This window comes from Oryctolagus cuniculus, chromosome 1 (assembly GCF_051225735.1).
Source record: "Oryctolagus cuniculus isolate XC-2025 breed Fujian yellow rabbit chromosome 1, ASM5122573v1, whole genome shotgun sequence".
In the NCBI taxonomy this organism is placed as follows: Eukaryota; Metazoa; Chordata; class Mammalia; order Lagomorpha; family Leporidae; genus Oryctolagus; species Oryctolagus cuniculus.
Window position 1 is genome coordinate 148,531,768 of NC_142867.1, and position 21,036 is coordinate 148,552,803.

Sequence of the window (21,036 nt, forward strand, 5' to 3'; positions counted from 1 at the left end):
TTTTTTTTTTTTTTTTTTGACAGAGTGGACAGTGAGAGAGAGAGAGACAGAGAGAGAAAGGTCTTCCTTTGTTGTTGGTTCACCCTCCAATGGCCGCCGCGGCCGGCGCACCGCACTGATCCGATGGCAGGAGCCAGGTACTTACCCTGGTCTCCCATGGGGTGCAGGGCCCAAGCACTCCCTGGCCACAGCAGAGAGCTGGCCTGGAAGAGGGGCAACCGGGACAGAATCCGGCGCCCCGACCGGGACTAGAACCCGGTGTGCCGGTGCCGCAAGGCGGAGGATTAGCCTAGTGAGCCGCGGCGCCGGCCAAGTAAAATTAGTCTTTATTTGTATGAGAGAATGAAATATGTCAGTATTGGAGTGTGCTGTAATATAGTCAGAGCACCAAGGCTCAGTGCCACTCAAACCAATCCTGAGTCCCCAGAGTGAGGTGTGGAAGGCCTTCGTGACATAACATTTAGTCATGTGGCCCCACTAATTCTGAAAGGGCTCACTGAATGTGACATTTTACCCCTATCCTACAGAGTCAGCTCCTCTATATGCAGGTCCTACATCCAGACTTGGCCAACTGTGGCTTGAAAATATTCAAGAAAAAGAACTGCTTCTATACTGTAAATTTATAGATTTTTTTCTTTATCATTACGCCTTGAACAATGCAGTATGAGGATACTTTAAAAGTGGTACAAGAAATCTGAAGTCTGTGCATAGTTTTTTCATGATATGAACTTTCCAAGAATTTTTTGAAAATATCATGATTCTGTAATTTCAAAATTTTTTTTTTTGCATCAGGGGTTGATATTATAGCACAGTGGGTTAAGCTTTTGCTTGGGATAATGCTAGAATCCCATATCAGAGTATTTGGTTAGAGTCCTGGCTACTCTGTTTCCAATCCAGCTTCCTGCAAACACATCCTGAGAGGCAGTTGATGAAGGCTCAGTGATTGGGCTCCCACTACCTAAGTGGGAGACCCAGATGGAGTTCCACGTTCCTGGTTTTGGTCTAGCACAGACCTGTCTGTTGTAGGCATTTGGGTAATGAATCAGTGGATGAGATCTTTTTCCTGGGACTGGCATTGTGGCACACTGAGTCAAGCTGTCACCTGAGATGCTGGCATCCTATATGAGTACCAGTTCAAGTTGTGGCTCTCCACTTTCCATCTAGCTTCCTCCTAATATGCTTGGGAAAACAACAGATTGCCCATGTACTTGGGTCCCTGCCACCCACGTGGGAGAATCAGATGAAGCTCCTGGCTTTGGTCTGGCCTAGCCCCAGCCATTGAGGAATGAGCCAGCAAATGGAAGACTTCGCTCTCTGCCTCTCCCTTTCCCTCTGTAACTCTGCTTTTCAAATAAATAAATGAATAAATGTTAAAAAAAAGTCTCTCACCTCTGCCTTTCAATTAGGTGAAAATAAACATATAAACATCTAAAATTTTGTTTTTGCATCAGAATAAGCTTATTTTTTAATTCCATTTTTCAGGAACTTTTTGAAATACTCTGGAATAACAGGTATTTAACCAACATTTACATTGGATTAGGTATTACAAATAATTTAGAGATGATTTAAAGCACATGGGAGGGGGCAGGCACTGTGGCGTAGCCAGTAAAGCCACTACCTGCGGTGCCAACACCCCAAATGGGCACAAGTTCAAGTTCCAGCTGCTCCACTTCCCTTCCAGCTCCATGCTAATGTGCCTGGGAAAGCAGCATAAGATAGCCCAAGTACTCGGGCCTCTGCATCCACATGGGAGCTAGCTCCTGGCTTCAGATTGGCCCAGTTCTGACCATTGCAGTCATTTGGGGAGTGGACCAGTAGATGAATGAACTCTTTCTTTCTCTGCCTGCCTCTCTTTCTCTGACTCTGCCTCACAAATAAATAAATCTTACCAAAAATAAAGTATAAAGTGTGGGGAGCAACTGGGAGCAACTCGGACTAGACTAAGTTACTGGAATTAAGACTTATTCTATGCATCTGCTCTCCCACAATATGGCGCTGGGAGAGGAGAAAACAGCTTCTACGCAGCTGCCTCTTGCCAACTTGAGTGATGACCTCTAGGAGCTGATCTTGCTCCTGATTGGAGGAGAGCAGCGTACTCGGCGTGTGGGCAGCCGAGTTGGGATTGGTGGAAGAGGACTATAAAGGAGGAGAGAGACAACATGCACCAGGAACATCTAAGGGGAACATCTATCTGAAGGAACACCTGTGCAGCCCCCGAGAGAGCCGGCCGGCGGTGTGCCGCTCCCCCGTGGAAGTGGGGAATGTGGCAGGGGGAACCGCCCTTCCATGGAGGTGGAAGGGTCGGTAGCCAACCCGGGAAGAACCAGCAGCAAACCCGGGGAGGGCCGAGCAGACCAAAGAACAGCGCAGGGTCCTGTGTCGTTCCTCCACGAAGACGGAGAGCGACAATAGAGGATATACACAGGTTATTTGCAAATAGCCATACAATTTTATGTAAAGGACTTGAGCATCCAGTTTTTGGTACCCCCAAGGGGGTCCTAGAACCAATTGCTGGTGGATACCAAGGGACTAGTGTACTCTTTTATAATCTTTTATTATTACAAATCATTTAAAGTTTAAATCCTGGTTTTTGGCTTAAATTCTATACTCTGTAGAAGGCACTAACTTTTATATAGTTCCTTATGTCCTCAATATTTTGAAGTGAACAGTAATTCTGGTAGATGTCAATAAAAATATTGGTAAATCACTTTTTTTAAAGATTTATTTATTTATTTGAAAGTCAGAGTTACACAGAGAGAGGAGAGGCAGAGAGAGAGAGAGAGAGAGAGAGAGAGAGAGAGAGAGAGGTCTTCTATCCAATGGTTCACTCCTCAATTGGCCGCAATGGCCAGAGCTGCACTGATCCGAAGCCAGGAGCCTGGAGCTTCTTCCCCATTTCCCATGTGGGTACGGGGGCCCAAGGACTTGGGCCATCTTCCACTGCCTTCCCAGGTCATAGCAGAGAGCTGGATTGGAAGTGGTCTCGAACCGGCGCCCATATGGCATGTTGAAGCTTCAGGCCAGGGCTTTAACCCACTGCGCCACAGCACTGGCCCAGGTAAATCACTTGTTACCTGAAACAGATCATACTTCAAAACTTTACCTCACATAAACCCTTCCTTTCTTCCAGAAAATGGGTTATAGGACAGCTAAGTCTTGAGGATTAACAATTAGAAAACACTCCCCTACCAAGGACCCCCATCCAGGAGAATACACTCTAGATGGATGACGAAAGGTCTACAGTTAAAGCTGTAGGAGTAGGGTATCAGCTCCAAAAGAGATTCAGCAAATGCTTTCCCAAAGAAAGTCCCTTAAAGGCTTGCTAGAGGCCATCACTAGCAAACTGGAAACTACATGCATTTTTCTGGGTCTCAAAGCCAACTTTTTTTTTTTTTTTGACAGGCAGAGTGGACAGTGAGAGAGAGAGAGACAGAGAGAGAGAGAAAGGTCTTCCTTTTGCCATTGGTTCACCCCACAATGGCTGCTGCGGCTGGCATGCTGCAGCTGGCGCACCGCGCTGATCCGAAGGCAGGAGCCAGGTGCTTCTCCTGGTCTCCCATGTGGGTGCAGGGCCCAAGCACTTGGGCCATCCTCCACTGTACTCCCGGGCCATAGCAGAGAGCTGGCCTGGAAGAGGGGCAACCAGGACAGAATCTGGCGCCCCAACCGGGGCTAGAACTCGGTGTGCCAGCGCCACAGGCAGAGGATTAGCCTAGTGAGCCGCGGCACCGGCCTCAAAGCCAACTTTTTGAAGCAGCTGCTTTACTACTGTACATGTGTAAGAACTGTACACTATGTACATTCCTTGTACATGTGTAAGAACTGTTCCTCTTGCTTTCTCTACAGAACTAAATTCAGTGAACATAAATCCAGCTGGGATTTTTACTGGTTACCCATTGAGATTGTAAAATAATACACTAATCTATCAGAAAATTTGTCAAGGAATGTGAGTGAGGGCCAGCACTGTGGTGTAGCGGGGAAAGCTGCCACCTGCAACACCAGCTTCCCATATGGATGTCAGTTTGAGTCCTGCTGCTCCGCTTCTGATCCAGCTTCCCTGCTAATGGCCTTGGAAAAGCAGCAGAAGACGGCCCAAGTGTTTGGGCTCCTGCCACCTACATGGGAGACACAGATGAAGCTCTGGGCTCTTGGCTGCAGCCTGGCCCAACTCTGGCCATTGCAGCCATCTGATGAATGAACTAGCACGTGGATGACCTTCTCTTTCTCTTTCTCTCTTAACTATTTCAAATAAATAAATGAATCTTAAAAAAAAAAATGTGTGATGGGGCTCATAAAAGGTAGTTGTCAGGCTCTTTTTGAAATGGAGCAAAAATTCTCCACAACTCTCTGCACATCCCACCAACACCCTCTTAACCTTCTCTAATACCACTGTTGTGGGAGTTTTGTTGTCGGTGTTGTAGTAGTAGCAGGAGGAGTCTAAAGTTCCAGTTGCTGGGGCCAGCGTCTTGTCTTGGAGAGATGTGGCAGATTCTTCTTGTGGCCGGATTCTTCAGGAGCAGCAGAGGTCTCATGTTACAGCTCTTCATTACAGCCCTGTTCTCTGCTTTTGGGTCACAACTTCTCCTCTTTGCTGGGTTCACTGAGCACAGCTGTCTTCCATGCTTATAGCATCTTTCCTCTGCTCTGTCTTGTGACCATGAAGAATGAAGCACATGGACTAGTAAACAGTGAGAAAAACTCTCTGGTACCCAGGAGGGCCTGCCGCACAAAGGGGTACCTGCCCCAAGCTGCTTTTCAATACCGTCTGGCTTAAACATTCATGTGGTTTTAAAGCAGAAAGTTCTCCTTGATTGGTCAAGGTATATGTTAACTAGGCATGCTAGGTAAACCAATCAGGGAATTGACATTGGAGTCGCCTGTTTCCCATAGAAGTTTGCAGAGTGCTCAATTGGGTCCCTTGAGGAGACTCAATATCTGAAGATTACATTATGTATATTTCTCCTGTCTCCTGTCTCTCTCTTCCTCAGGGCTCCTGGAGAGTTACATTATATAAATATATAAAATATATATATATAGTTAAATATATAAAGATTTGTTTTATTTATTTGAAAGGCGGAGTTACAGAGAGAGATAGAGACAGAGAGGTCTCCCATCCGCTGGTTTACTCCCCAGATGGTTGCAATGGCCGGAGCTGCGTCGATCTGAAGCCAGGAGCCTCCTCTGGGTCTCTCAGGAGGGTGCAGGGGCCCAGTGACTTGGGCCATCTTCTACTGCTTTCCCAGGCCATAGCAGAGAGCTGGATGCGAAGAGGAGCAGCCAGGACTAGAACCAGAGGCCATATGGGATGCCAGCGCTTCAGGCAAGGGCTTTAACCAGCTGCGCCACAGTGCCAGCCCCGAGTTACATTATATATTTAAGTTTTTTCTTTCCCATATTTTTTTCTTTGCTTTTCAAGGGCACCTGGAGTCCCTATTAGCAGCTTTCCACCTAAGAGGATGATGGACACGTGAATACTTCATTCCTGTAAGTGTTTCTTAATTCTAACCCAGAGCAATCATGACTCTTCTAGTCCTTCCTGGTTTTAGTGCCTGCTAATGTATCATTACCAGAACAGACACATTGAAAAAGAGGGGTATATTTTGTAAGACTTCTTTGAAGACATTAGATAAGAACTGATAAACTGTAAATTATAGAGCTGCCTCTCATCTGACAATGAAGGAATTTTTACTGAGTTGTCCATCTGTTTCTCAAGCGGATGGAAATAAACATTTAAAAACAAAAAGAAGTTCAAAAATAATTAAGTATCACGTTTTTCCTTCTTGTTCATTATTTTTTTCTTTCCCACTTCACTCAACCCCAGGACCCACTCACTGCTCATGGCATAAAGATAGGCTTTGTTCCATCTTCTCAAACAGAACTCTCCCTAAAGTGACTACAGGGGAGGAGCCACACAGAAGCTGGCAGAATTGGTCTATGTCTACAGCAATGCTAAGTTTACTGTTTCATAAACCGAGGAGATGTTTCATTGTTTAGGTTTTGTCTCTTAAACCTAATCTAAATAGCCAAGACAGTTTTTTTTAAGATTTATTTTAATTTATTTGAAAAACAAAGTGATAGGGAGGGAGAAGGGAGAGAGAGGAGAGAGATTTTCCATCTGCTGGTTCACTGCCCACACGACCACAACGGCCCACACTGGGCCAGGTTGAAGCCAGGAGCCTTGGACTCCATCTAGGTCTCTCACATGGGTAACAGGGACACAAGCACCTGCACCATCTTCCACTGATTTCCCAGGCACATTAGCAGGGAGTTGGGTTGGAAGTAGAGCAGCCAATACTCTGATATGGGCTGCTGGCATTGCAGGTAGCAGCTTAACTTTTTCTTCCTTGTTCATGTGGCTGATGTGCCGTAACACTGGACGCCGATTGTTTACTTGATGGTTTCATTTCCTGGTTGGAAAAAGTCAAACCTAGAAAGAAAATATCCCTGTTCTTTTTCTCTCACTCTCCTCATAAATGAAGGTTTTGCAATTTGATTTAAAAAAAAAAATCTTTCTGAAGTAAGCCCGATTCCAAAGAAAAGATTTCAAATGAAGAGACACATAGAAGAGGTTCGGGAGAGTCTCTTGGTAGACAAAGAACTGTTGAGTTAAAATACAATTGAGTTCGACTTCTACCATATTATAACGGCAACCTGAAGCTACTAGAATTATTTAACCAGGGCTCATCAGTTCTCACTAAACTTTATTCACAGATTTGAGAGACACTGGCTATCACTAATAAAATAGAATACAGGGGAAAAAAGTCTCCACAGTAAGGTGGAAGTTCCCAGTTCAAAAATAGCCCTAGACCATATCAAATTCCCAGAAAGATTCCAGCTGCTATCTAATTGACTTCCTAATTTATATATATATTTCTCAAGGTCTTCCCTTCATGTTCAATGGATGAGATGGCATGACATTCAATAAGAGCATATTTCAGACCTAATTCCATTAACCTCTCACTGTTTAGCCACATTCTTTTCTTATTATCTAAATAAGCAACTCAGAGCATTGAGACATCAAAAATAGTAGTTGTATGTTATTATTTGTAAATAGCCTTTCAAAGTTCAGAAGTTTGCAATTTTAGTTCCAAAAAGATATGTGTATTAATGCTGGTTTTTTCACAGTATGAAACAGTCTATGAATGGGTAGAGGTGGGAGGGCATTCAGGGTCATTGGCTCCTGCTTTTCTCCAAGATTCATTGGTCCTGCTCCTTAGAAACATCATGATGAGATCATGATGAGAGTAGTGGGCTATGATTGGACAAGAGTGAAACAGCACACACATTTGGGATTCATGTTGCCCTGTCTCATTACCCAGGAGGCGACAGTAGTTGGGGCTGTATTTCCATCAGCTCCTGTAGAGAGATGGCAGGGCCTTCAGCACACCCAGGCAACACTCCAAGGGAAGGAAACAACACTCACAGAGCCAAACACCAGAGGTTACCACCATTTACCTCTTCCAGTCTAACTTTGAGAGCTGTGTGGTGTTACTCCCATGTTACAGGTGAAGAAACTGAGGCCCAGAGTGAGGCAGTCATTTGCCCAAGGTCAGTAAGAAGGAATTCCACCTGAAGGCCCACGGTCTCAGAGCTTAGAGTGGCGTATGAGGTGTGGGATGGAATGCCAGAGGGTTGGGGTGGCACTCAAGACTCAAGTTAGAAAAGAGCCAGAATGAGCGAAGAGTTATTCGGCAAATTCTCTGAAGAGCTTTAGACTCTCTCTCTCTCTTTTTTTTTTTTTTTAAGATGTTACTTATTTATTTGCAAGTCAGAGTTACACAGAGAGAGGAGAGGCAGAGAGAGAGAGAGGTCTTCCATCCGAAGGTTCACTCCCCAATTGTCGCAATGGCCGGAGCTGCACAGATCCGAAGCCAGGAGCCAGGAGCTTCTTCCGGGTCTCCCACATGGGCACAAGGGCCCAAGGGCCTGGGCCATCTTCTACTGCTTTCCCAGGCCATTAGAGCTTTGACTCTTGCTGTTTAGAATTTAAGATGAATTCTGAAGAGGTGAGCAATTATGATTTCTCATTGCTCTAAAAGTGGGTAAAGGAAAGAAAATCTGTCCCAATGTTACTGAGCAGACTTCCGTCGCCATTTTTCATGCAAACTTGGTCTTGAGGACAATGACTTTCTGTAAGCCAGAGGGCTAATAATAAAACTGAGAAACTCTACAACATAATTGAAAGCAATGTTTTTAAACTGTGTGTTGCAACTTGCCTGTGTGTGTTTGTGTATGTATGAGACAGAGGGAGAGCGAGTTCAGATGAGATTTTAAAACTTTTTCTTCTTATTGTTCACAAAGATGTTTGAAAGCCACTGATCTCAAGAGAACTTTGTAGGACAGAAACATATCCACTAATGTTCAACAGGCCAGTGTTTCCAAACCTACAGTTGGTTCCCAGACTACATGTTCACTGTTACCAGGATCTTCTCAAACTATTATTAATTACAGAAATACTCTCTGCTTTTTAAAAGTTTTATTTATTTTTAATTTATTAGTGAGAGAGAGAGGGAGACAGAGACAGAGACAGAAAGAAACTCTTCCACTGGATTACTCCCCAAATGCCCACAACAGCCAGGGCAGGGCCAGGCAAAAGCCAGGAGCCAGAAATTCCTTCCAGGTTTCCCAAATGGGTGGCAAGAACTCAGGTACTTGAGCCATAATCTGCTGTCTCCCAGGCAGGAAGCTAGATTAGAAGCAGTGGCAACAGTTGAACCCAGGCATTGATAGGGGATGCAGGCAACCCAAGCAGCTGCTGTATCACAATGCCTGTCCCATCTCCACTTTTTTACAATTGTAGCATTTGGGAGCTAGGGCTGTGGCATAGTAGGTTAAGCATCCATCTATGGTGCTGGCATCCCATATGGGCACAGGTTTGTGTTCTGGCTGCTCCTTTTCCAATCCAGCTCTCTCTTAACGGCCTGGGAAAGCAGTGGAAGATGGCCTAAGTGCTTCATCCCCTGCACCATCGTGGGAGACCCAGAAGAAACTCCTGGCTCCTGGCTTCAGATCAGCCCAGCTCCAACCATTGAGGCCATCTGGGGAGTGAACCAGCAATTAGAAGACCTCTCTGTCTCTCTCTGTCTCTCTCTGTCTCTCCCTCTTTAACTCTGCCTTTCAAATGAAGAAATAAATAAATCTTTAAAAATGTAGCATTTGGAAAGTTGTAAATTAGTGCAGTTGCTTTACTGTCTTAGTTGAAAATAATATCCCTCATTCATCTACTTTAGCTGGCTACCAAGTCCGTCCTTTATTTGGTGAATGCAATTTGGGGTATGGATTGGGTATTGCCAGAAAGCTAAGAAAAGAAGGTGGCACATTTGTGCACTGGTGGACACAATTCCAGAGCCCTGAGGCAATGCTTCATTCTGTTTGCAGAATAATTTTTTTTTTTTTTGGACAGGCAGAGTGGACAGTGAGAGAGAGAGAGAGAGACAGAGAGAAAGGTCTTCCTTTTGCCATTGGTTCACCCTCCAACGGCCGCCGCGGCTGGCGCCCTGCGGCCGGCACACTGCGCTGATCCAAAGGCAGGAGCCAGGTGCTTCTCCTGGTCTCCCATGTGGGTGCAGGGCCCAAACACTTGGGCCATCCTCCACTGCTCTCCCGGGCTACAGCAGAGAGCTGGCCTGGAAGAGGGGCAACCAGGACAGAATCCGGCGCCGCAGGCAGAGGATTAGCCTAGTGAGCCACGGCGCCAGCCAGGAATAAATTCTTAAAGTATCAACTTTCCGTGTGAAGTACCAAGAGAAATCCTAAGTTTGTAGGCAAAATACATACTTTTTTTTTTTTTTATCAGTAGATTCATGGCTATTAAGATGCTACAAATAGACACTGTTAGGAATGCCTGCATTTCATACCACAGTGCTGTGGTTACAGTTCTGGTTACATTCCTGATTTCAGCTACCTGCTAATATGCACCCTGGGAAGCAGCAGTGATAGCTCAAATTAATTAGGTTCCTGACACCCACTTGTGAGACCTGGATTGAACTCTAAGCTTCCAGCTTCAGCCTAGCCCACACCTAGTCATTGAGAGCATTCGGGGAGTAAATCAGTGCATGAGAAATCTCTGTCTCTGCCTCTCAAATTAAAAAAAAAAAAATTGATAACAGAAGAGTATGTGATCAGCTACGGCCGGTGGCTGCTAATGACTTCTCTGAAGCACCAGGACTGGACATCTAACTCTTTCATGAGTGATCTAGAAAAGCACTGGGCCTCAGATTCCTTGTCAGTAACATAGGGGTGATAAGATGTTGCCTAACAGAAACCATGTGAGGACTAAATGAGGTAATACGGAGAAAGTGCTCAGAACCATCTGGCACACAGTTAAGTGCTCAATAAAATGGGGTGTGTAGGGGTGCCCACTTGGCACAGAATTTAGGACTTCACTTGGAACCCTTGTGTCCTACATCGGAGTTCCTTGGTTCAAGTTCTGGCTACTGTGCTTCCTGCTAATGTGTACCCTGTGTGGCAACCAATGAAGGCTCAAGTGCTTGAGTCCCTGCCAACCACGTGGGAGACCTGGTTTGAGTTCTGGGCTTCTGGATTTGTCCTGGCTCAGCCCCTCTTACTATTGTGGGTGTCTGGAGAGTTGATGGAAGAGCCCTCTGAATCTCTTTGTATTTCAAATGAAAATAGATAAAAACTGATTTTTTTAAAAAAGTGATATGCATAAGTTTGGGAAACAAATGGTATGTGAATCCAAAATCAAATTGGTGCATGGGGGTGGACATTTGGAGCAGGAGTTAAGAGCTCACTTTCTGATCATTAAAGAAGGATATACTTTTCTCTGAAGGGAGGAGAGAACCTCCACTTTGCTTATGGCCTTGTCTAAATACTGACAGAGTTTGTGGATTCAAAAGGCTTCCACAGTCTAGGCAGCTCATGTCAAGAGCCTCCGGTGATCACTGACATCATACATAAGAGCAGCGTTAATTGTTAAATTAACAACAGGAGTCACTGTGCACTAACGTCCCATGCAGGACCTCTGTTCTCAATGAGTTGTATTATAATTATGTCTAAGTGCTCCCAAAAGATGCATCATTCTTGAGTGCTTCTTTAAATTTAGTTAAAAAAATAAAGTTAGTTAAGTTTCTAAAAACAAAAAAGGGGTGAAATTGACTTTGAGATGCAATGACTGGCCGGCGCCGCGGCTCACTAGGCTAATCCTCCACTTAGCGGCGCGGCACACCAGGTTCCAGTCCCAGTCGGGGTGCCAGATTCTGTCCCGGTTGCCCCTCTTCCAGGCCAGCTCTCTGCTATGGCCCGGGAGTGCAGTGGAGGATGGCCCAAGTCCTTGGGCCCTGCACCCCATGGGAGACCAGGAGAAGCACCTGGCTCCTGCCTTCGGATCAGCGCGGTGCGCTGGCCGCAGCGCGCCGGCCGCAGCAGCCATTGGAGGGTGAACCAACGGCAAAAGGAAGACCTTTCTCTCTCTCTCTCTCTCTCACTGTCCACTCTGCCTATAAAAAAAAAAAAAAAAAAAGAGAGAGAGAGAGAGAGAGATGCAATGACTTTGAACAGCCCTTGTCTCCACTGTGGGGGAACAGCTTTTTTTTTTTTTTTTCCATGCAAATTATTGAACTCTTTACTTAGTATAAAGTTGGTCTTCGGTGTATAAAGTTCATTGAAAATGGATCTTAGGAGAGGGAGGAGGAGGAGGGGTGGGAGAGTGGGTGTGAGGGTGGGTATGGTAGGAAGAATCACTGTGTTTCTAAAGTTGCACTTATGAAATTCATGAAGTCTGTATTCCTTAAATAAAAGGTTTCTTTGGGGGAAAATAAATAAAAAAATAAAATCAATTCAAAAATTTAAAAAAAAAAGAGCTCACTTCCCAAATCAAAGAGTCTGTGTTTGAGTCTTAGCTTCCTCTCTGATTCCAGCTTCCTGTGCATCCTGGTGACAGCAGGTGGTGGCTCAACTTCTTGGGTTTCTGCCACTCTTGGAGGGGAGACCTAGATTGAGTTCCTGGCTCCTGGCTTTCTCTGGCCCAGCTCTAGCTGTTGCAGGTATTTGGGGAGTGAACTAGTGACTGGGAGATCTCTCTCTTTCTGCCTTCAAAATAAAATCAATAAATTTATAAAAATTGTTTTAATAAACACGTAACAAAAAACTTGCCATTCTTGCCATTTTAAAGTATCCAGTTCAGTAGCATTGAGTACATTTCCATCATTGTGCAACCTACTGCCATCCACCCATACAACTGTTCTATCTTGTAAAGCTGAAACCTCATACCCAGGAGAGAGTAACTCCCTTCCCCCAGCCTCTGGCAATTACCATCAGAACCTGACTACTGGAAGGACCTCACGTAAGTGGAATCACAGGGCTTGTCTTTTGGGACAGGCTTATTTCATCCAGCACTATGTCCTCCAGCTTCATCCATGTTGTAGCATGCATCAGAATTTCCTTTCTGGCCTCCTGACTTTTTAACCTACTGATTTTTTTCAATCTTTTAGAGATTTAAGATGTAAATATGATAAGATTTTCTCTCTGCAGAAAAGGCACGTAACTCACCTTTGAAGATTCACTAGCTGTTACCTGGAGATAGCATCTTCATTAGAAATGCTTGTTGGAAAACCAGTTTTCTTAAGAAAGGTATTCTTCCTTGAGGCAGGCTGTTTACATTAATCAACATTTCTCTAATACTTGTCAGTGTTTTGTAACACTTTTTCAAGTGCCAACTATAGCTTGCCAGTTCTTCTGAAGTGTGGAGGCTGCAAATGCGAGAAACCAGAATGGTAATTCTAGTCCCTTGGGGCGTCTTCTGTCATGGTGAGGCATAAGTTCTTTTTATGGTTTCTATTTTATACAATCCTTAGTTATGTGGATGGTGGCTAGAAATACTGGACAGCTTGATTAGTCATTATGTGTGACAAGTTGGGGGCTCCCTGTATTTTCCTGTTTGCCTCCTCCCCCCTTTTTTTAAAAAAAGATTTTATTTATTTATTTGAGAAGTAAAGTTACAGACAGTGAGATGGAGAGACCGAGAAAGGTCTTCTACCTGCTTGTTCACTCCACAAATGGCTGCAATTGCCAGAGCTAAGCTGATCTGAAACCAGGAGCTTCTTCCCGGTCTCTCGCGTGGGTGCAGGCCCTAAGAACTTGGGCCATATTCCACTGCTTTCTCAGGCCATAACAGAGAGCTGGATTGGAAGAGGAGCAGCTGGGACTAGAACCAGTGCCCATACGGGATGCCAGTGCTGCAGGCGGAGAATTAGCCTACTATGCCTCAGCGCCGGCCCCTTGCATCCCTTTTAAGGCACTCAAATTGATCATTACAAATCGTGGATTTATTCTGTTCACCTACGAACTAGAATCCACTTACCAATGTCATGGAAAAGTTTTCCTTGCAATAAATGTAATGGTGACAGAAAAAACAAAAGCATACTAAATAGGGCCAACACTGTGACCTGAAGTGCTGGCATCCCATATGGGCGCTGGTTCAAGACCCGGCTTCTCCACTTCCGATCCAGCTCTCAGCTGTGGCCTGGGAAAGCAACAGAAGCTGGCCCAAATCCTTGGGCCCTTGCACCCATGTGGGAGACCTGGAAGAAGCTCCTGGCTCCTGGCTTCGGGTCGGCGCAGCTCCAGCCCTTGTGGCCAATTGGGGAGTGAACTATCAGATGGAAGACCTCTCTCTTTGTCTCTCTCTCTCTCTAACTCTGACTTGCAAATAAATAAATAAATATTTTTTAAAAAAGCATACTAAACAGCTACAACTAAATAAAAAAATGGATGGATGAGGCACCCCAACTGTTAGCTCTCAGATTACGCACTGTCACTTCCCTAGACTTTCTTTGGAAGACTATATACTAGCATCTCATAAATATAGTTGTTCCTCCCACTCTGCACATTACGCACCCACGGATTAAACCAACCAGGGAGATCAAAAATATTTAGGGGAAAAATTATGTTTTTAAATGAACATGTACAAACTTTTAATTTTGTCATTATTCCCTAGCATTTATATTGTATTAGATATTATAAGTGATCTAGAGTTGATTTCAAGTGTATAGGAGGAAGTCTGTAGGCTCTATGCAAGTACAAAGAACTTGCCCATCTACAAATTTTGGTGTCTGTGTGGGTCCTGGACTAAACTGAGCTCCCAGATGAGGATGACCTAAGTGGCCAAGATTTGGTGCTGTTCTCATTTCAAGATGAACTTTAAAGCTTAGCATACAGTGATAATCTGTATCAAGTACCATATTTCAAAATATTAAGGAACTTTAAAAATCAAACAATTTATAAGTTTTACTGCTAGACTCAAGTGATAAAAGGCTAGCAGAACTATTCATAATAGGAATAGAGAGATTAAAATAAAATTTATTTCCCACTGCCTTATTCTTTTCTTATAAACAATTTTCCTCTTTATTTTATAGTAGATTTGCTGGTGATTTTGAGCTTTATGGCCCACAAAATGACACATTAGAGGATTACTTATGTAAGGACCTAATGTATTTAATGACTTCCATTTTATATTAATTGATAACTAACAGCCATTTGGGACCACAGCAAAAAACAAACAAAAATAAAACAGCATCAATAATGACATAAAAGTACTAAAACATCCCAAGCAAAAACACGGGATAATATTTTGATCACGGGTATGACAGCTTTTCCATGAAACAACAACAAAATCATCGTTTTCTTCACACTTTTTTTAAAACTAGAAACAGTGTAAGTCAATCTTTTAACTATGAAGTTAATTCCATTTAACATATGAAGAAAAAGATGTAGATAAGGAACCTAGAACTGTTTTCCCAGGCTTTTTATCATGAAAAATTTCAAGCATAGGAAAAGTGAAAGTCAAATGAATAGCTGTAGATGCTGTCCCTAAATTCGGTAACTATCAACACCTTGCCAAATTTGCTTTATCTTTCTATACCCTTTTTATTTGCAGTTAAGATGTCATTTGAACTTGCATGATTCACCACTTATGTTTTCAGAATAACATCCTTTTGTATAACCACAATATTCTCACACAAAAAGAATCATAATTCTGTGATACCTACTATCCAATCCTTATAAAAACTGGCCAAGAATACCTTCCATAGTTGCTTTCATTTGGATTTGAAATACACAAGCACACACACACGTACACACACATGCACACGTGCACACACACACACACAGAGAGAGAGAGAGAGAGAGAGAGAGAGAGAGAGAAATATGTTTCCATCTGCTGGTTCACTCCCCAAAAGCCTACAATGGCTGGGGATGGGCCAGGTTGAAGCAGGGAGCCAGGAACTCAATCCAGGTCTTCCACATTGGTTGCAGGGACTCAACTACTTGAGCAATCACCTGCTGTTTCCAAGGGTGTGCATCAGCAGGAAGCTGGAATTGTAGTGCAGCCAGGACCCAAACCCAGGCACTCTGATATATACAACCTGGGTATTCAAAGAGTCATCTTAACTGCTGTACCAAATGCCTAGGCTGCTTTTAAAAAAATTTTAAATCCAGGGGCCAATAAAGATTCACACATTGCATAATATTTCTTTGTAGGGAATAGCCCTCTCTCTTTTTTTTCTGTCTTCATGATACAGACAATGTAAAGAACCCAAGCTAGCTTTCAGTGGAATGTCCCAACAGTTTGTATTTATGCCATCTAATTTGTTCACCCAGGGCTAGACTTTCCATACTAGAAGCCTGCCTTCCTTCTCTTCTCATTCCCAGAGCTCCCCTCCTTAAACCATAAATACCCAGAGATCTCAAGGTTTAACCCTTCAAAGACTCTGAAACTTCGGGAAGAAAAGTTAATTTAAATGATACTGCAAAAATAAAAGCTTTTCTTGAAAGAAAAGTGTCTCAGTGTAATGTTGATTTCTTAGCAAATCCTTGGCCTGCAGCAAGAACCCTAAGGGGCCAAGGTCTGCTCCTCTTCTGTGAACCTATAGGAAAGAAAGCATCAAAGCTGCTTCCTTTAACTACTTTTTCTTTTATCGACTAATTGCCCTTCAGCTTCTGCCAAGCTAGATGCTAAATTGAAGGAGTAAAAAAAGTGCATTATCCAATTTTTATCAGATTTTAAAATGGATTAAAAGGGGGATAGGAAAGCTAACCTCACTGAGACCATTCTTATGGTCTGATCTCAGGCAGTATTTGATCTTGCCCCAAAAGACTGCCTTTGCTTTTCCAGGGCATTTCATTGTTGGATATAGAAGGTTCTGATAGAAAGGCCCTCTGCCCGAACTATTAAAGAAGCTAATCATAAATCTTTCTATTGCTATGAAAATCTCAAGCTAATCAGACTGCACTAATACATAGGAGTATGCCACACCTGTGTACTACATGTAAGTAGGCTGAGAAGAGATGCTGATATGCAGAAGAACATGCTTACAGGGGCACTTAGAGCCGCACTTGCATGATTGCATATATACACAGGCTGCTTTGGACTCTCTGGGAATATAGACTTCCATAAACAAAAGTTCCACCCTGGCTAAGGGGAGGGCTCTTCTGCAGGCCACAAACACTTTCAAGCGTTTTTAAAAACATGTTTGGCCGGCTAAGTAGTTTATCCCCTGGGTGCCTCGAATTCTCAAACAGTTTATTTGAATCCTGAGTGAATGGCTAATCTCTTACAAGTTTTGGGGCTTTAACAGGGAAAACAAATGGGTGGGCTGTGAAAATAAACACTGCATTTCCTCCCAGGCTCATTGTAGTTTCCAAAATTCCTCTCCTTCGTGTCTTTCACTATCCCCCCAGCCTTCAAGTTCCCAAGCTTGGTCTCTTGTACCCTGTGAAAGTACTGAAATTGCAGAGAGACATTTTTAATTATAAGTACTACAGTAATGAATTCAAGTACACTCATTTATCATAAAGGGCTTTCTCATCTGTCTCTAAAGTATACTTAAAAATGCTGTGTATTTGATAACATTAGCACCAAGCATCTTCCACATGTTAATGTTCAGCATTTTAGATGTTCACTCCCCCTGCCCGCCCCCCCCCACCCCCCACAGCACAGCAGTGGTTCCAGAAAGAGCACATTTATCTCAGTGTTTGGAGTGCCTGTGTGGTCTCTTCCTAATTTATTTGCACTCCTATCCTTGGGGGATAGCATCGCAATCCCCCTAGGCAAAGGGAGATTAGGGAATGGGGCAGTCTGCTCTCCCCACCATGCCAGAGAAGGAAAAATAACTTCCCAAGTCCCGCAAGTTCTTCTGGCCACTGTACAAACTGTTCTTGAGCATGGAGAGTTTCCAAAAGCCCTAATTAGCAACTCACAGCAAACATTTCTTTGCATTAGCTAATGATCCGGCTACACTTGTAAGCAAACAGAACCAACATATCTAATCAATGCTGAAAAACCAACCAAATGCCTATTAAACATCTGGATGTGATTTTCTAGTTAGAACAAAATGAAAACATATGCAGGTTCCTTTGATCTGCGTCTTAACAAAGAAATTGTTGATAAAAAAGCATACTGGTCAGTCAATGTGTCATTTTCATAAAGTCTGCTCATTTCTCTTCAAATGCTCCCGGTTTAATTTAGTTGGTTTCCTGCAATCTCTAATTTTACCATATTGTGTGAAACCACAAGAGATTCTTTGGATGTGATTTTATTTGAGGTTTTACTGCCTCATGGATCTGCTACTGATTGTTTTTCCTTGTCTGCCTTCTCCCCTCCACATCCATGCCTGCCCATCCTATTTATTTCTATGGTAGTGGGGTGGGCAAGAAAAAGGTTACCAAGCAATGCTAGGAAGATGTCTTCTGGACACTCTATTCTTAGCTTTAAGAAAAACTTTCAATTAAAAAAGTCAAGAGAAAAAAGAAGTACAAGCAATAACTCAGTCAAAAGGAAGAGAAAATGACAAAAGTGGTCTTTAAAAACAAGCTACAAATAACTGAAATATTTATTTCAAATAATAGATTTAAAGGATGCCTAATTTCTATGACTAGAATTCATAATTTTCCTATTTGTACTATACAATATCCAGCTTTTGTAATTACTTATGCTGTTAATGAGTTGAAAATCTGATAGTAACGACGAATGAATGAAAATACGCCCACATATGCATCGAGGTAAACTGTACAGTGTGACAATATTTTGCTGCTTTTGCAGAGGATAATAAAGGGCATATTTTAAGAGACAATTTCCCATGGAAGCAGTGTCCTTAATATTATTCCATGTAAAAACGTCATTGCTGTATAAATTTGGTAGAGGTAAAGAAGATTATGGTTAACAGACATTAAATAGAAGACCAAAATTATAGATTTCATGAGTAGGTCTATTTTCTTTTAAACATGCTGTAGGCAATCTACACGTATATTATTTATTTAAAACATAAGATTAAAGTTACTTGATTGTTTAAACACCATCATTTGTAATGCAGTTTGATGAGAGTTTTGTAGTATAATTATTACAGCATGACAATCCTGGAGAAAATACGACCTTGAAAAAGGGCAGAGGCTTCTCCAGCTCTCAAGGAGGATGCTCTGAATGAGAAAGAAGCCTTAGAAAACCAACCACTTCTATGCACTCAATTAAAGGCGTCTGGTTCAAAAACCATTATGCTCTTTCTTTTCTCCTAATACTACACATTATAAGAAAACCACAGGCCTGGCCTGGCTCTAAACTACTGGTACAGAAGCACTAGTTGAAAGAAAATTTTCAGTTTTTATTCATAGCAAACTGGGAAATAATGTGCAGAAACATTTTCTGTGATCAGTTTTATCAGAGAACATTCAGCAACAACCCATTAGAAATGGTTCACTCCTGTCCCCAAATATTATGTTTTAAGTTTTCTGGTTAATTAGCAGTATGCTCCAGTTGATCAAGATACATCCTACCAGGTAAAGTTTGGGGAAGCCAGGGAGAGCTACCCCAGGTATCCCTGCATGTGCACAAGCATACTTCGTGCACCCAAGCATTTTTCCACCTAGTCCTACGGTTTGAACGGACCACAGATTGGCGTGTATAGCCCAATCACTAGATGATGATTTCACAAACACAGGAAGCCAAAGGAGAAAGTTTAGTCGACCATGAATCATAATTTCTTTAGGTCCTACACGTGGAGCAAGCCTGCTTTCATCATCACCACATTTAACTAAGGAAAGAGAGGCAGGACTTCCTTTTCATTCTCCATGTTAACAAGACCAGTATAGCCCCTTTCTCAACTCCGCTTCAGAAAACTGCAGAGCTAGAACCCTGAACTTGTTTAAGAGCATACTATGGCCTTGCACAGGCTGGCTGAAATAGCTCTTTTATTTTTCATTTATAATTGATATTAGGGATTGATGCAATTATAGACAAATCAATATCATACATATTTAAAAAACGCCAGTGAAATGTATTAGCTAAAATGACTCTTTTAATATTTCAACAAAAAGATCTCTGTAAAAAGCAAATCTTTGAATAAAACGTATATGTGCTTAAATAAACTCGTTCCCCTAAGTTTCTCGAAGGTAAAATAACGGGAACGCGTGGTTTCTAACACCAATATCTAGGTTCCAAGGAAACAGTAACACTTGTCGGTGATTTGCCCGCCTCGTGGAAGACGTTACCATCATTTGGCTAGAAGAGCATTATTCACTCACTGCTCATGACGTGGAAACAGTTTCACTGAACTGTTCTTTAAAGAAAAGTACATATATGTAAGCAGAAAGGTATCATTGCGGCAGTACTGAAGGTCTTCTGCTGTGTGGTGTATTTCGAGAAAGACAAAAACAGCGGACTCACAATACTAAATACGGAGCACCTCTCGTTCCTGTAAAAGCTCCAAGTCCCTTGCATCCCCAGCTGCCCCTCTAACAGCCCAGGCCACGTCATTTAGCCGTAGAGTCTACGGCTCGGCCACGAGCAGCACCCAGGCCACGGGATGGGCTGGGCCCGACAGGTTTTTCAGGTCCCGATGCTGGTCTGTCCCTCTGTTTCCAGGAATTGGAAAGATTCCTGGTCTGGTTGAGGAGCGGCTCCTAAGACCCCCACAGCCACCCTCTCCCCCGCCAGAGGACTCCTGAGAGAAAAAACAAAACCCGGGATTTCGCGCCGCGGGCAAAGCCATCCCCTCAGCGCACGAGACGCGCGTGCCCTCACGCCGGCGGCACCTTAGGTATCCCGCCCGCCAAACGCAGGCAGGCCGACCTTTCGACAAAGTGGCCCGGAATCCTTCAATAAAGGCCAAATCCCACCACGCTGGGCGCACGGGGAGGGCGGAGGTGGCCGCGGGCGTCGCAGTCGGGGCTCCGGCGGCGGGCAGACCCACGCCGACTAAGCTTTGCTCATTTATGCGTTTTCCGCCAAGTGTACAGCCCACTCCTGTGCACCGGGGAGAGGCGGCTCAAGAAAGGACTACGCTCTGAGGAATTTCTGAATGTGACCTCGCTTTCAAGGAGCAGCATCAGACAAGAGGCCACCACACAAAAAACCATTTTGCTCGCATGACCAAAAAAACCCCTCCCTCCCGCCCCCAAGGCGAGACTACGCCGTGAGCCCCCGAGTTACTTTTACTGAGCCCACAAGATTCGCACTAGAGCGCAAAGTGAACAAGTGGCAGGATTTCGGCAAACTCAAGCCCCCGGCTTCCGCCGCAGCACGCTCACGGGTCCCTCCCGCCAGCGCGCGCCCGCGCGCTCCCCAGCCGGGCCCACGTTACTTTGATTGACAGCCCGGCCCCGCCGCTCTCCTTCCCACCGACCTTCCCATCCTTCGTGCCAATCTCCGCGTCGCGCCGCCTCTCATTGGCTGCTTTTGGAGTCCCGCGGCTCCTCCAGGAACAGTTCCTCCCCGAGCCCGGGAGGACGCGGCTGGCGGAGGAGGGGCGGAGGGGGTGGGAGGGGAGACGGGGGAGACGGCGGAGATGGAAGCGAGCGGGGAGGGCGCAGGGGGAGCGGGAGGCACGGCCAGTCCGGCGCGGCGCCGCCATAGGCTCGAGGGAGGCGTGGCGTCAGTGCCCCACGTTGGGCGCGGCGAACGCGATTGGTTGATGCGGGCCCCCCTACTCCCCCGGCAGCCTCCCGGGCCCACGTCCCCCGCCGGCTCCGAGCTCGCGGCCCCCGCCCGCGCGGGGCTGGGCGGGGCCGGCGCTGGTTAGCTCCGGA

The 21,036-nt window shown here is 44.4% G+C and overlaps 1 protein-coding gene across 5 annotated transcripts in view; it reads right to left on the minus strand.

The window, feature by feature from the left end:
* Nucleotides 1-20,928, minus strand: part of LOC100355171 (uncharacterized) — a 90,473-nt gene extending 69,545 nt beyond the window's left edge. For 2 of the 5 annotated variants that reach the window (XR_016223208.1, XR_016223209.1), the window contains exon 1: nt 20,634-20,867. Coding sequence is in view for 2 of the 5 variants with exons in the window: in XM_070050413.2 (XP_069906514.2) it covers nt 20,634-20,861 (228 nt within the window). In the remaining 3 variants the exon portion in view is untranslated. Of the gene's footprint in view, nt 1-20,633 lie in introns of all 5 variants that reach the window. The other 3 variants (XR_011379418.2, XM_070050413.2, XM_089316232.1) reach the window with 3 other exon arrangements.
* Between the last annotated feature and the right edge of the window lie 108 nt (nt 20,929-21,036).